This window comes from Dendroctonus ponderosae, unplaced genomic scaffold, assembly GCF_020466585.1.
Source record: "Dendroctonus ponderosae isolate FM_Combo_2020 unplaced genomic scaffold, Dpon_F_20191213v2 Dpon_F_20191213_7, whole genome shotgun sequence".
NCBI lineage: Eukaryota > Metazoa > Arthropoda > Insecta > Coleoptera > Curculionidae > Dendroctonus > Dendroctonus ponderosae.
Genome location: NW_026018916.1, coordinates 1,447,393 through 1,459,748, shown reverse-complemented (window position 1 = coordinate 1,459,748; position 12,356 = coordinate 1,447,393). Strand labels below are relative to the sequence as shown.

The window sequence follows — 12,356 nt, the reverse complement described above, 5'->3', positions numbered from 1 at the left end:
CTTGCAGCCTCAAAAATCATCGTTTGCCAAAAATTAACTCGCTCTTCGATTTAAATGAAATTTGACCTGTAGGTTTCTGAATCATTTGTGTTCACTCTGGAGAAATTTCAACGTCCGCCTCCCACTAGTTTGGAAGTTATGAATTTTTATTCATAAGCGGGTAAAAGTTTTGAAGATTTCACTTGCAGTCTCAAATATCATCGATTGGCAGAAATCAACTCGCTCTTCGATTTCAGTGAAATTCGATCCGCAGCTTCCTGAATGATTTGTGTTCACTGCAGATGAACTTCAACTTCCAACTCACACAAGTTTAGAAGTTATGAATTTTTTTATGACCCTTAACTCAATCAATTAAATTCGTTTTTTTTCTGACGCTGATAGATTGATTATATTTTTTAGTTAAAATTTATTATCTAGATTCTGATGTATGGAATAAGGCCACCTTATGTCGCATGTCCCAGATCTAACAACATCTGATAAGGCAATCGTCGTTTATAAGTTGAACCATTAACGTTTGTGCAGTTTTATTCCTGATTTAATCAATTTTTTCTTCAATTTGACTGTTTTTTTTTCTACTATGCTGCACGACAGGGCTACAACTTGCAGAAAAAAATCATGACAAAAGCATGCAAACGCAAAAGGGGATTATTTTTTATTTGCCAGATAATTAAGCTCTACTTGCATTGGTAACATTTGAGATAAATAACTGATTAAACGCTCGTCAGTGGAAAATGTGTAAATATTTGATTGTTGGGGATTTATAGAATTGCTGCACGTAGAAGGTTGAGTGTAAATATTCTACAAAGTGCCATTTAATTGTTTAATAAAAGCAAAAAAGCGCTAGTTAAAATCCCGAAAAACTCTTCAGTCTCCACAACGTTTCTCTAGCTAGTAAACCGGCACTGATTCTCAAAAAGTTAATTGTGCGATTAACATCACACCACGTGAAATATACGCAATTTGCTCCATTGATTAGCATCATCTTCCACTAGTAGAATTCAATTATGGAAATTCCGGTTCGAGTACCATCTTCCTATTAGAGCTTCGACGCTAATTTGCACCACTAATTGCCATTTATCTACTCTAAGCATTGTTTTTGGAATTTATGGACTTGGTCTTGATTAGCACGAAACGTCCATACATATTGTTAGTGGCATTAAACTAATAACAACTGCAATCATAAATAAAATATATTAATAAAATCTAAATCGAGGCGACCTTTCGACGTGGATTAACTAATATTTATAATGTTGTTGGTGACATCAACTATCCGAATAATTTATTCGTGAATTAAGATGCATATGCGTTGTCAGGATAGATCATAGGCCATGTTTATTTCGGTGTTTTACACCCACATTTATGGTAATTTTCTGGCTCGATTGTTTGCGGTGAAATTGGCCAATTTTACCCAGAGCGTCATTAATCTAAGTCGAATCGTTTAAGGAGACCAAGGAGACTAAATGCGGAAAATTGCCTGACCAGATTTGCAATTTTTGGGAGGTTTTGAGAGATGCTGATTTAAAATTGCCCCATTTTCAAGCATTGGAAGAAACTTTGCAATTTTTACTCAAATTCTTATCGGAAACACGTTTTTGAAAACTCCTGTGGCACTCAGGTGATTTATCGAGAAAAATCCCCCCAGTTTTTCAATTTGAAACCAAAAACACTTTTTCAAACTCAAAAAAAAAATTAAAACTTTCGGCTCAAAAACACAGGTTTTAAAGAAAAAACACGAAACTCACCTGTTAATCAGTAGAGTGAACTTTTCGCGCTTTTACCTCGAACTAAACAGCGTAGAAGTCACGGTTAATAGACAAAACACAGCGTCGATGGTGGAACTTTGAATGAGCGTGGAAGTTCTAGATAGACTGTTCGTTACGAGATCACATCAAGAAGCTTCCTCCAATTATGAGAGGATAGTGGGGTTGGTTTGATCAACTCATCATTTGCCACTAAAAAAAGAATTGAGTAATGGGCGAGCTGCAGGCGGACAGTCTTCAATTTGATGCCTCAAAGTCACTAATTTCGCTCCCAACACTATCTACTTCTGCTGCTTCATTCGCATTGATAAGATAAAGATAACAGTGAATATTTGGCCAAAATTAGCAGAAAAAGAATCAATACAAAAAAGTGCTGTCTTCTTTTGCATGCGTCGTTGTTCTATTACGGGTGAACGGCCCTCGCCCTGTTCTAGTCACTTCTATTATTAATTTTTTTCGTTCTTCCTTAACAATTCACGATTTATTAGTTGTAACCAGTTCGAAGCAAGATGGAAGATTCGCCTCCGGCTATTCTCGCATATAAATTATAGACAAATTCTATTAGATCACGTTTAGATCCGGCGCTGCTTGAAGCGTGCATCTACCGAATAAAATCGGTTATACCGGAGTTTTTCTAAAAGTCTATAAATTCAGCAGTAGAAGACAAGAATTTAAAAAAATTTCCTTCTTAACTTGGGGCTCAAATAAGGGGCAAAGCCCTAAGGTTTTCACGCCTAAAAAATTGGCCTCCAATGGAGAAGCAGTCAAAAGTGCATTTGCTTGCGCTTCTATAAGAACTTCTTCTATAAGATTGATTAATTTTAAACACTTTGGGGTTCCATTAAGGGGCGAAGTCCTGCTTGGATTTCAGCACTCTTCATTAGGTTTGCTAAAAGAACTCACTGGTATTTTCGTGCTAAAAGTTTAGGAGAGTAAATCAATAATTAATAAGGACAGGAAGATTAACAATGGGCTCACAAAATTACTCAAGTAAACTCCACAGCGGCCAAAGGGAACAGAAAAGGAGATTAATAATGAAATCGCAAAATAGGAGAAACAGAATAGAAAGAACAAGATTAGTAATGAGTTAACAAAGTTTGGCATGTAAAAACTTACGCAAAGAACTGATATAAAAGAAAGAAGAAAGGGAGCAGAAGAAGTGCAACACCAAGAGATTTACTCGAGTAAAAATCCGCGAAATCCAAATTCACAACTCGTAAGAAGGAAAAGTGAAGAGTGAAAGGAACAAGAGGATTGAACGAAAAAATCCCCCAAGAAAAAAACCATACAATCACCGCCATTAAGCGAAGAGAAAGAAAAGAAAAAAATGGAGAAGGTGGACAATGCGAAAAACGTGAACTCACAATTAATTCGCGAATTTACGTAAAAATTCAAGCAATTAAAGCCGCAAATCGAAACTGAAAAGAAGAAGGAACGAGTGCACGCGACGATGGAAGGAAGAGAAAAAACCCACACAAATAAACCGATTAAAAATCGGAATAGACGAAGTAAATTAAAACCACAACTCACAAGAAAGAAATCACGAAATTATTGGAAGAAGTGAACAGTGAAAGGAACAAGAAAATTACCCCTGAACCAAAAGGAATTAGTCAAGCAAAAGTCCATATAATCAACGCCATTAAACAAAGACAAAGAAAAGCAAAAAATGGAGAAAGTGAACAATGCGAAAAACTCGAACTCACAATTAATTTGCAAAGGTACTCATGTAAAAAATCACGCAATCACGCTGCAAATCAAATCTGAGATAAAAAATGAATGAATCAATCAAAAAGAGACAGAAAAAGTCACACAAACTAAAGTGAATAGAAGAAGTGAAACAATGGAAAATGGCGACAAATTAGATCAAGGAAAAATCCGCAAAATCCAACACCACAACGCCAGAGAAGAAAAAGAAAACGATTGGAAGAAGTGAACAGTGGAAGGGACAAGAAGATTATACTTGAACGAAAAAACACAAGCAAACATCATAATCACAGCCAAAAAACGAAGAGAAAGAAACTAGAAGACTCACAATTAATTTGCAGATATACTCATTTAAAAATTCACGCAATTAAATTTGCAAATCGAAATTTGAGAGAAAAAAGCAAGAATCGGAATGTTGCGACTATGGAAGAAAGAAATGGAATGGAAGAAGAACAAGGAAAAGACAAAATTATTGGAAGAAGTGAACAGTGAAAGAAACAAGGATATCATTCTCGAGAAAAATTAAGCAAGAAACATTAGCAAAGACACTCAAGCAATTAAAGCCGCAAATCGAAACTGAAAGGAAAGAGAGCAAAAAAGTATGGGCAAAGTGGCCAATGAAGGAAACAGAAATATTGACAATAAATTGGCACCATTAATCAATCAAAGCGACAAATCAAAAAGAAAAACCACGCAGAAGTGAATTATGACAGGATAAGGAAGATTAGCAATTAATGAACAAACGGCCGCTTAAGAATCTCCACAAAACTCAAATGAAAAATCAGGAAAAATTGAAGTATAACAGAAAAAAAGATATAAGAATGGTCAATGAAGCACACAAAAAATGGCTGATAAATAGCTGATATTCTTCGTCGACTTGCTGGGCCACTCTTCACTCAAACTAAAAATTTCTTATTCAGCTCTTATGCAAACCCGTTAAAACCCAATTTATATGCGACTTGGGCGCCGATTAGCCAATAAATCATGTTGCTTATCTAATTAAAGCCGCATTTAAAACAATGCGGCCAATAAATCAGTCACCACTAATAATACGTGACATGAAGTAATTTATTAATTTGCAAACAGTTCTTTATCGATTTGTGCTAAAACCACCTGAGGCACACGGTTGAAGATGTTCGCCACTTATGCTGGCAAAACGTCCGAAAAGATTCAGCTGAACTCTCACGGTGTGATTTATTTACGACTTTTCATCAACCCCAGGTATGGCTCTGATTAGATCATCTTACCTTGGCTATGATTAATTGGTTTAATCGGGTTTTTCGTTACCATTTCTTAGGTAGCAAACCACTGGCATGTGATGGACAAGGTTAAGCAAGATCATGCGGCGTTCTTGGAGAGTTTCCCGACTTCATATTAAAAACTCTTTTCGCATTTCCATCTAGTAGCTTTCAGTGAAACTCTGAAAGTGTCCGAACCAATGAAGAATCGAACAAGCTCAGCTACAGCGCCTAGCAACCCCCCATTGACACCCAGAAGCCTTATTGACAAAACCTTTTTTTCAGGTTGTTTTTCAGTCACTTCTTTAGTCCTGCAAAGGTTTTTGCGCTAAAAACACCTCACAATGGTATTAGATTTTTTAAAACTCTCTCTCGATCCCTCTAAAATGGCACTCCTCAATTTCAGCCCCCCAAGAAGAAAGGCGGAGGAAAGGGCGGACTGGGTGCGACCAGCTGTTTCACATCAAGTCTTAAGGAAATTTATTTAACATTCTGCAGGAACCATAATTGATGGCGTGGATACGACTCAGATGACCAGAGAACAACTGGAAGTGTTTTGCCTGAGGATCAAAGAGGAAAATGAGCGCGAAAGGGAGGAGCGGAACTTTTTCCAGATGGAAAGGGACAAGTTGCGCACTTTTTGGGAAATCACCAGAAATGAGCTGGAGGAGGCCAGGGCCAAGCTAAGGTAAAATACTCTTGCATGCTAAAAATGTTAAAATTCTTTGCCGGTACCGCTGCTGACATCCTCTGGTTGGTTCCCATACTAGCGGTCAACGCCGGAGGAACCTGCCACCATCCGCTTACTTTCGCGCTACTGTTTGCCCACCAAGTGTAGAAATTTACGCAAGTTTCTGTTAAATTAACAGCTTTTGCTCAATTTTCACTGCACAGAAACAAGGACCGACAAATTGAAGAATCAGCGGAAAAAAACGACGACGAACTGAAGTTCTACAAGCAAAAAGTGAAACATCTGCAGTACGAGCATCAGAACAATTTGACTGAATGTAAAGCTGAAGCACTGGTTTCCTTGAAGAACGCCCAAGATGCGCATACTGAGCAAGAGAAGGAGCTGCTCAAAGACAAGAAGAACTTGAAGATGCAGCTGCGAGAGCAGGGGAATTCCTATGAGGATCAAATCAAAAACATGAAAATGGTATGAGGAAGATGGATGAATGGAATGATGGAAGAGCTTCTGCCTGGTGGTTTGCAGGAAAACGAGAAGCAGATCAGCGTGGCTCGCAGTGAGTTTGAGGAAAAGGCCAAAGAGCTAGAGCTGAAATACGACAGGAAGTTCTACGATTTGAGGGTGCAATTGAACACCAAGCACGAGTAAGTGAGTGGATCACAGCAGGGAAACTTGCAAACAAACACCTGGATTCCAGCATGGAAATTTCCGAGGTGGAGGAACGGAAAAACAACCACATCACCGAGCTGAAAAAACACCACGACAAAGCGTTCAACGAAATGAAAAACTACTACAACGACATCACGCTGAACAATCTGGCTTTGATCAGCAGCCTCAAGGTAAATTGAGTGCGGTAAAATAATTGAGAGTTTCATCGTTCCTGATGGTGAAATTTCCGCATTGGCAGGACCAGATGGAAGTTCTGCGGAAGCAGAACGAGCGCATGAACAAGCAGGTGGCCGATTTGACCACGGAAAACAAAAAGCTGGTGCTTCCCTTAAAGCAAGCCCTCGATGACGTGCGGGAGTACAAGAGGCAGCTGCAGAACTACGAAAAGGATAAAATCTCGTTGGCGGTAGCTAGTTTTGGGCCAAAAAAAACATAGTCGGGGTTTCTGGAAATTTGCCTTTCAGAATACCAAAGCGAAGCTCAATAAAACAACCAAAGAACTGGAAGACTTGCGCTGGTCTAACGACGCCTTAGGGCTGAGGTTTGCAAAGGTATGATTTGATTGATTTGATTCTTCATGGATTCTTTGACCACCAGTTGTTGTTGCAGCTGCAAGAAGAACGCGATGAGCTGCACGATCGGTTCGTCACAGCCATTCTGGAGGTCCAGCAGAAAACTGGGGTGAAGAACATTCTGCTTCAGAAGCGCATCCAGACTCTGAGCCAAATCACTGAGCACCGGGACGTTGTTATTGGTGAACTCACCTCGGTGATGAGACAATCTCCCGATAGAACCAATAAGAACTTGGAGGTAAGTTGCAGCACAAAAAGGAAGTGGACAAAAAGCGAAAAGTTTTTCTGGAAAGCTTCGCCTTTTCCTACAGCAAATTGCCTGCAACAAGGTGTGAATCAATTAGGTAACGAACCGAAGCCGTTTCGCTATGAAACACCGGCCGGAGTGCCGGATACCGAAATAGAATTGACCCGATTCTCCTCCAGAACATCCCTTCAATCCAACCCAGCCCTTTAACCCATTTTCCTATGGGAATTTGCGTGATAATTCTTTCGGATAATTAGCGTCGATGTTGGCTGATTTGCCGGTTCCTGCCGCTTTTAGCTAATTGCAATTGATCCTTTCTTTGCAGGAAATTCTGACAAAGAAAAACGCCGCCATAAGCGACTTGCAGTATGAATTGGCGCGGGTTTGTAAGGCGCACGACGATCTTCTGGCCACTTTTGAGGAGAAACTCAAACTGTATGGAATACCGAAGTCCGAGCTGGGATTCACGCCTTTGAGGATGATCCCACAAGGACAGGCCGGACTGGCCAGAGGACCCGCCGGGCTGGTCACTCAAAACAAGTGATTGGTTACTCAAAGAATATACTTTTTATACCCGAGATCCATGAGACTTTACTCAACCAAAAAAACGAAAATTCAATATTTGCTGGGCAAATATTGAGACATTTTTTTGTTCCTTTCACTGTTCACTTCTTCCAATAATTTCGTGATTTCTTTCTTGTGAGTTGTGGTTTTAATTTACTTCTTCTATTCCGAGTTTACTCAAAGAATATACTTTTTATAGCCGAGATCTATGAGACTTTACTCAACCAAAAAAACGAAAATTCAATATTTGCTGGGCAAATATTGAGAAATTTTCTTGTTCCTTTCACTGTTCACTTCTTCCAATAGTTTCGTGATTTATTTCTTGTGAGTTGTGGTTTCAATTTGCTTCTTCTATTTCGATTTTTAATCGATTTATTTGTGTGGGTTTTTTCTCTTCCTTCCATCGTCGCGTGCACTCCTTCTTTCTTCTTTTCAGTTTCGATTTGCGGCTTTAATTGCGTGAATTTTTACGTGAATTCGCGAATTAATTGTGAGTTCACGTTTTTCGCATTGTCCACCTTCTCCATTTTTTTCTTTTCTTTCTCTTCGCTTAATGGCGGTGATTGTATGGTTTTTTCTTGAGGGATTTTTTCGTTCAATCCTCTAGTTCCTTTCACTCTTCACTTTTCCTTCTTACGAGTTGTGAATTTGGATTTAGCGGATTTTTACTCGAGTAAATCTCTTGGTGTTGCACTTCTTCTATTCCCTTTCTTCTTTCTTTTATATCAGTTCTTTGCGTAGGTTTTTACTTGCGAAACTTTTTTAACTCATTGCTAATCTTGTTCCTTCTAGTCTGTTTCTCCCAATTTGCGATTTCATTTTTAATCTCCGTTTTTGTTCCCTTTGGCCGCTGTGGAGTTGACTTGAGTAATTTTGTGAGCTCATTGTTAATCTTCCTGGCCTTATTAATTATTGATTTACTCTCCTAAACTTTTAGCACGAAAATACCAGTGAGTTCTTTTAGCAAACCTAATGAAGAGCGCTGATATCCAAGCAGGACTTCGCCCCTTAATGAACCCCAAGATCCTTTCTTTGCAGGAAATTCTGACAAAGAAAAACCCACCGGGCTGGTCACTCAAAATAAGTGATTGGTCACTCAAAGAATATACTTTTTATACCCGAGATCCATGAGACTTTACTCAACCAAAAAAACGAAAATTCAATATTTGCTGGGCAAATTCGCACATGCTACCATAAAAAAATCTCGCACTAATTGCGAACGTTATAAATTGTGAGTTTCACGTTTATGGGCCGTTATAAAGCTGGTTGGCTTTATTGGAGTTATTACCGGAAAATCTGAAAGTAAACTGAGATGAGCAGATGGTGAGCAGACCATAAATCCTCAAAGATTTATTATAATAAAACAATATTTTATTGCTTGATTGAATTGGGGCATTAATCGGTCACAAAGGCCATGTGGGCCTTTGATCGCAAGGCCAGCAGGAGCCGACTTGATTGTTAAAAAATCGGTTCAAAGGAGAATCGTGGGATTCACCACTTCACTAGTCTGGTGTTTTTTCAATGGAATGGAAACTTTTCTCGAGCTTGGGAGGAGGTAGTTGCTTCCCAAACCTCACCAATGGCCAAAAACTCAGTTTCCATTACATTACATAATCCCTCAGTTAGCGTGTCTAATTCTGCAAGTTATCACCTTCCACTAACGATCTTAAAATTACTGATTTCCTCAACTAATGGATTTTGCCATTGGCATTGAACTTGGGTCTAATATCAGCCTTATGTTGTAATTACATGGGGCTTCTGTTTTTCGTGCTGTTTACGTCGTAAAATGGCCTTTGCACTGTTCGTTCAGGATGTTCTCGTCAGCTTAATTCACTTGATTTTCATGCAGATGCGATGGGGATTCACCGCATGAATGATCCGGAACCAGATCAATTTTTTGCTTAATGGCCCTTCGGGCTCCGGTTAGAGCCTAGTCGATWGGGGAATTTTTTTCGATGCAAAAACATTGAAGTGCTGCTTCGGCTCAAATAATTATCCTCCGTTAGAATCGCTAAGACTGAACAATGCACGTCTGAAATCGTCTGGGTCTTAAAAACTGTTTTTTATGGGCAAACCACTTAATCTTCTTTATTTCCCGAATAGACCTGAATCCTTGAACTCTGGCCAAAGCAGGCAAATAAAGCCGATTTCCCTGGCCTTTAAATATGATAATTCCAGTTCAAAGAAGCGTCTGATTGTTACAACTGTGTAGATTCGCAGCGACATGGCTGTATGACGTAATTGTACGCGATCTTGATTTTATCCAAACCGAGAGGAACGTTTCCAAGAAATCTTCAATCCAAGACAAAACAACGTGTTTAGGCCTTCACGTTTATAATTTTTTTACAATGTAAATCTTGTCACCAAAGCTATTAATTCTGCCACCATCCAATGACCTAAAATGCGACGCAACGATCTCTCTTCTTCGGATGTTGTGTGCTAATCAACAATTAACCAAACAATATTATCTCACTATGCAGAGTCAGCGACATGGACCAAGGCTAGAAACACCCCGTATAGAACGATTGCGAGTTGGCTAAAATGGGTCATTGGTAATTATAAACAATTACTCTGTACTTATTTGATTTTTTTTCTTTTTCGTTTTCAAGCAACAATAATGCACAGTTGAAAGTGCGTTTTATCTGCAGGTGTCGGACGGGTTTCCGAACCTTCTGTTGTTGTCGGTTATTTATTGTTATTTGCTCAGAAGATGAAAGAGACATTCATCGGTAATTGGGCGCGATTTACAGATTTTACCAATTTCAAGGCTCGCAAATGAGAGGAATGGTTTGGGCCAAAGTCCATCCATGTCGAGTTTAACTTGAAAATTGTCTTCAAAAACCAGACACACTTAAGGTCGATTTTTTTTTGGAAAAACAGCGCTTTGCATGTGGAAATTTTCTGCGTAACTGTTAATATCCGGGCGATTTGAAAATTTTGAAATTTGTGGAAAAACGAGCGATTTCTATAAAAACTGCATCTCGGAAAATTGCAATCGGTTAAGGTCGAAAAGACGATTTCCCAAACAAAATACTCTGAATTTTACCGCGATTAACTTATTTTCAAAATAGAACATCAGATTGTTCGCAGAGTGTATTCTCGACTGTCTATAACAGTTTGGAACGAAATGGGCTCTGAATAGTTCTACCATGTTTTTCAATGAGTTCGATGTAAAATTTAAGACATTTTGAGAAAAATGTGCAAAATTACACTATTTAATTGCATGAAAAATCATTCGCGAAGAATGCGAAAAAGCTAACTAAAAATGGTTTTGTCAGTCCTTGCATACATAAAGAAACAAGTCACTCGGTCATAATTTATGGCTAACCCAGCAGCTTCGAAACCAATCACAGATTTTTCTGAGACAAATAGGCTTTAAAGAAGAAAACATGTGTCCATTCATTGTTATTCAATATTAAAAAATATGTATTTGAAGCTTTATCGCGCAAAAAACTTATATATTTCTAGCCGTGAAGGTGTCAAGTTGGAACGCAGCAACTCACAGCCTATCGTGCATCTCCCTTAAGTCCTATGTGTACAACCGAGAGAACCGATGTTGAGCCGACACAACTACATTCCTGAATGGGAAGCGCAGTTTATTTTAATTTATTCGAATCAGTGTTGATTATTCAAATGCTTGTGAGCGTGTAAAGCGAGAACATATCTGAAGATGCTAGCCATGCGTGCTAGTGAAACGTGCATGTTCTTATCTCGCAATAAGAGCACTGCTTATCGATTTGTAATAAAAGACGTGAGGAAATTCTGTCTTTTTTAAGGACAAACATTTTTGAGGCGAAGTACCCAACACAGTTCGTAAAAAAAATCGATCCCAATTCGAATTTATTGACAAAAGCTAATTGGATTTGATCGCAGCCATTCTTATCGATTTATGAGCTGCAGAGGTATGGGAATTGGCTATTATAAGTTGAGATTAACCTGACATTAGTCAACAGTTTTACGATGTTGGTTGTTTTTGCCCACCACAATCCAATTGATCACTTTAAGTCGCTCGGACTAATTGGATTGACAAATTTGAAACCAACGAAAATCTGATGTAATCGAGGATCGAGTGAAAAATCTGCTTGCAGAAAATATTAAATTTAATACAGCAAAGTGAAATCAGCCATTCCATCGACCAGATAAAATGTGAAAAACAAACTAATTACTTTTTGCGTGATTATGTTCGATAATTTTCGCCGCAAGCGCACACAAATCGTTAATTTCCGCAAATCGACAGTATTTGTATTAATTTAAGCAGCAAAATAGCAAAAATCAACTTGTTTTCAATTTAATGCTTGAGTTTAGCGATTATCAATGTGTATAAAGCGCAAATAGAATTGTGTAAAACTATAATTGATTACGCATTTTCTATTCTTCGGAATTATTGACTGTGGCCGGAATCATACATAATCAATTAAATGCTCAGAAAGCGTTCCGTTTTTCCTTTTCAATATTCTTAATAAACATTTGTTTAATTCCGCTTTCCCTTCACTTGGTTGTTATATATTTGTCAGCCAATTAGCTATTCATCGCGCATGATGTCCATGAAACGCAGCTTGATGTTGATCGGCAACAAATTCACACTCGATGGCCTTACAGATAATTTCCGAAAATCCGCTGTGTTTTGAAAAAACACACTCGTAACCCACTTTGAAAGATGCACCGACGTCGGCAATAATTCATCCACACCCAAAAATGAAGTCATCGCAACGATTCCCAAAAAAATCATTTTGCAAATCATATCTGATGTCATTTCGCAATCACCTTCTTTGGATGACGACTATATTCACTTAATTAACTGAAAATATAGAAGAGAGTATATAGTTCCTGGTAACTTTGCGGGTTTCGGACTGGGTTAAAAGCCCTTCACTTCTTGAAGCCCCAAAAACAGCAGTTCTTTGTCTATTTAACCGC

At 38.5% G+C, this 12,356-nt stretch overlaps 2 protein-coding genes across 3 annotated transcripts in view; one reads left to right on the top strand and one right to left on the bottom strand.

Moving 5' to 3' along the window:
• The window catches only part of LOC109540217 (aquaporin AQPAe.a), an 11,198-nt gene extending 9,176 nt beyond the window's left edge, over positions 1–2,022 (bottom strand). Inside the window, exon 1 of one of the 2 annotated variants that reach the window (XM_019908484.2) lies at positions 1,743–2,022. The gene's annotated coding sequence lies outside the window, so the exon portion shown is untranslated. The remainder of the gene's footprint in view (positions 1–1,742) is intronic. The other variant, XM_019908483.2, reaches the window with a different exon arrangement.
• Positions 2,023–4,833: 2,811 nt separating this feature from the next.
• Positions 4,834–7,581, top strand: LOC109540235 (dynein regulatory complex subunit 4). The gene is made up of 10 exons (XM_019908522.2): positions 4,834–5,049; positions 5,109–5,145; positions 5,201–5,390; positions 5,597–5,858; positions 5,916–6,034; positions 6,088–6,229; positions 6,298–6,465; positions 6,524–6,610; positions 6,669–6,869; positions 7,204–7,581. Exons 1-10 carry the CDS (start codon positions 5,047–5,049, stop codon positions 7,420–7,422), a joined length of 1,428 nt encoding a protein of 475 aa, XP_019764081.2. The 5' UTR covers positions 4,834–5,046; the 3' UTR covers positions 7,423–7,581.
• The last annotated feature ends 4,775 nt before the right edge of the window (positions 7,582–12,356 follow it).

Excerpts from the sequence above, each read along its gene's own strand:
- LOC109540235 (XM_019908522.2), top strand. Across the intron at positions 5,146-5,200 it reads CGGAGGAAAGGGCGGACTGG|GAACCATAATTGATGGCGTG; the intron begins GTGCGACCAGCT and ends AACATTCTGCAG. Across the intron at positions 5,859-5,915 it reads AAATCAAAAACATGAAAATG|GAAAACGAGAAGCAGATCAG; the intron begins GTATGAGGAAGA and ends GGTGGTTTGCAG.